The sequence below is a fragment of the Vigna unguiculata genome, chromosome 3, assembly GCF_004118075.2.
Source record: "Vigna unguiculata cultivar IT97K-499-35 chromosome 3, ASM411807v1, whole genome shotgun sequence".
Lineage (NCBI taxonomy): Eukaryota > Viridiplantae > Streptophyta > Magnoliopsida > Fabales > Fabaceae > Vigna > Vigna unguiculata.
In genome coordinates, this window is record NC_040281.1 from 27,041,859 (window position 1) to 27,044,595 (window position 2,737).

General features: G+C 43.2%; 2 protein-coding genes across 2 annotated transcripts; one reads left to right on the forward strand and one right to left on the reverse strand.

Moving 5' to 3' along the window:
• On the forward strand, nucleotides 1-819 carry LOC114175436 (10 kDa chaperonin, mitochondrial-like). Its single transcript, XM_028060194.1, has 3 exons — nucleotides 1-294; nucleotides 387-526; nucleotides 614-819. Exons 1-3 carry the CDS (start codon nucleotides 190-192, stop codon nucleotides 660-662), a joined length of 294 nt encoding a protein of 97 aa, XP_027915995.1. The 5' UTR covers nucleotides 1-189; the 3' UTR covers nucleotides 663-819.
• A 750-nt stretch (nucleotides 820-1,569) lies between these two features.
• Nucleotides 1,570-2,475, reverse strand: LOC114175435 (mitochondrial import inner membrane translocase subunit TIM17-2-like). The gene has a single exon (XM_028060193.1). The coding sequence runs from the start codon at nucleotides 2,386-2,388 to the stop codon at nucleotides 1,747-1,749; it is 642 nt and encodes a 213-aa protein (XP_027915994.1). The 5' UTR covers nucleotides 2,389-2,475; the 3' UTR covers nucleotides 1,570-1,746.
• Nucleotides 2,476-2,737: the final 262 nt, after the last annotated feature.

Consider the following 2,737-nt stretch of genomic DNA (forward strand, 5'->3'; position numbering starts at 1 on the left):
ATTGTAAGCCCATTTTTTACATAATGTCTTCCAAAACCCTAACGAGTAAAAACCCTAAATCCAAAATCTAGTCCCTAGAACCTTCCATCCTGATCGCGAAACCCCTGGTTCCAGTGTTTTAAGAATAGTGAGTCCTCTCTAAACCCTAATATCAACTATACTGTTAATTGCAGAGAATAGGAGGAGGAGATGGCGAAGCGTTTGATTCCCACCTTCAATCGCATTCTCGTAGAGAAAATTGTTCCCCCTTCCAAGACTAGCGCTGGCATTCTCCTTCCTGAGAAGTCTTCCCAGGTTTTTCCTCTCACCGTTTTGCTTTTGTGTGATTATTCTTTTTGTTTTTCTCTCAACAGTTGAACCAAGTTTTTTGTGTTGCGTTGAAACAGCTTAATTCCGGAAAGGTGATAGCGGTTGGTCCCGGATCACGAGACAAGGCAGGGAACTTCATCCCGGTGTCCGTCAAGGAAGGTGATCGCGTTCTGTTGCCTGAGTACGGTGGCACGCAAATCAAGCTCGATGACAAAGAGTATGTGTCATTTTGGATCTGTTTTCTTGTTGTATTTGAAGCTCTTTCTATTGAAATTTTATGTATCGCATCCTTTCCTTCTTGCAGGTTCCATTTGTTTAGGGATGAAGACATATTGGGCATTCTGCATGAATGATGTTGCATTTGTATTCTGAAAATAATTTCTTTCTTTATTGTATAAGAATGCAACCCGTTGCAAATGAGATGCAAACAATCTGAGAATATTATGGAATTGTATTCTGAAAATTTCAATGGAAATGGTAGTGTGGAAATAGTCCTCTTATCCTTATTTAGCAGCTGGTCTTTTATGTCTTTGCTCTTTGTAATCAACTCAACTCATCAGTGAAAAACATTTAACATTTCTTTAAATGGAAATTTGGTTGTTCTAGCTGAGATAAAAACAAGTAGAATCAGTGGTCAGTAGTAGGTGCTTTTTGATGGAGGAATCCAATAGTGTGAACAAATTTGGAGATAGAAGTGATGTAAACCTACGGTTAACAGCATTGTAGTATGCACAGATAAGTGTTAATCAGCTAGGTCTATGAGCAATGAAATTTGTTTTTACTAGGTTGTCGAGAGAAAGGGAACTAGGGATGGTAATCATATGAGAAATGCAGATCACTGGTTCTGTCATAATTAATTCTACAAATGGAGTTTTTTTTTTTTCAGTAGATAGATAGGTCCAAATCAATTCACATTTTAAACCATGAATAACTAACCTACAAAACCCGAAATCCACTCTGAAAATTCTGAAGTGTTATCGGTAACTGAAGTTCGTTATGATTGATTCCAGCGTATCTAAATGCTTAGAGACAGGTTTTGTGAAAAAATTATCTTCGTCCTTACACCACAAACGTATACCCTTGCAATAATATTGTTTCTTCAGCGTTAAACTCAACCAGTTCAAGCCTTACCAATTGTTATACAAAAGTTACTATTTTACTCAAAAAATCATAAACCTTTTTCCTTTGCAAAATGAGGTTTTTCGTGATGAAAACTCAAGCTCTAACTCCTCATCTTTCAGATTTTACAAGGTCAAAGAATTTTGAATCAAAAGCATTTAACATCATCTGCGATTTAGTTGCATATACAATATACCATAATAAAGAAAGCCAGGGAAACTATACTTGTATTTGCTCATAGAAGTGTAGGCAATCACTGACAATAAAAATCTAAAACACTAAACAAAAAACAATGATCCTAATTCTTAACCCTTTTTTTCACTTGTACTCGAAATTGGGGACAGGAGGCGCATCGAAGCTCTCCAAAACCTTGGTCTCGCTTCCCCCGCTGGACGCAGGCTCGTTCTTTTTCCCGTCGCCGAACCACCCGCCGAACCACGACGGCGGAGAAGCGGTCTGGCCAGGTAGTTCGTTGGGAGGGATCTGACCCGGTAGCTCGTTGGGAGGGAAACCGTCGTCGACGATGATGGGCATCGGCTGCTGCGCGCTGAGGAACTTGTTCAGCATGATGCCGGCGCCCTCGATGAGAGCGAGGAGGACGCCGCCGAACGCGGCAGCGCGGGAGGCGGCGGGGAGACCCTGGCGCATGGAGAGGAAGCCGCCGGTGGCGGCGCCAGCGACAATGGAGTTCCAAGGGTCCTCTTTCTGGCGGAGGTAGACCATGGTGCAGTCGAAGGTGGAGAAGAGGCCGCCCCAGACGGCGAAACTGCCACCGACGCGCGGCACGTTAAGGCGCACGGCCTGCGAGGCGGCTACCACACGCGCTCCCGTGGGCGCGTTGTAGAGTCCCTTGAGGAAGTGGAAGGCGGAGCCACCGACGGCGCCCATGCCGAACGCGCCGCCTATGTCGTCTAGGATCCGATCAGGACAAGGTTCCCGTGATGTCTCTGGCGTTCCCATCTCCTCTCTAGGGCTTTCTTACTGATTTCCCCAACTATTCTATTGTTCGCAATCCAAACATCTTTGAAGTGAAGCTACTTATAACTACGGGTATCAGGCGGGTATGACCGGGTTCGGATTTAAAATGGATTTCCATATGGACCCGTTTCCACCGCCAAACTATTTATGTTGCCACCCTGAAATTTCCAATGTCTTTTTATCGTTGCAATTTATCTTTCTGATCCAATTTCGTTGACAATATTTTCCATGGCACAATGATATCTTATTCAAAAGTGAGAAAAAAAGTGGTTGATGTTTATAAGAAGGGAAGATGACCAAGAGATGACTTCCATTAAAAGTTGTCGTGTGT

What these genes read in the sequence shown, in the direction of transcription:
- LOC114175436 (XM_028060194.1), top strand. Translation starts at nt 190, where the DNA reads ATGGCGAAGCGTTTGATTCCCACCTTCAATCGCATTCTCGTAGAGAAA. An exon ending in TTCCTGAGAAGTCTTCCCAG is followed by an intron (nt 295 to 386) that starts GTTTTTCCTCTC and finishes GCGTTGAAACAG; the next exon opens with CTTAATTCCGGAAAGGTGAT. An exon ending in ATCAAGCTCGATGACAAAGA is followed by an intron (nt 527 to 613) that starts GTATGTGTCATT and finishes TCCTTCTTGCAG; the next exon opens with GTTCCATTTGTTTAGGGATG.
- LOC114175435 (XM_028060193.1), bottom strand. Translation starts at nt 2,388, where the DNA reads ATGGGAACGCCAGAGACATCACGGGAACCTTGTCCTGATCGGATCCTA.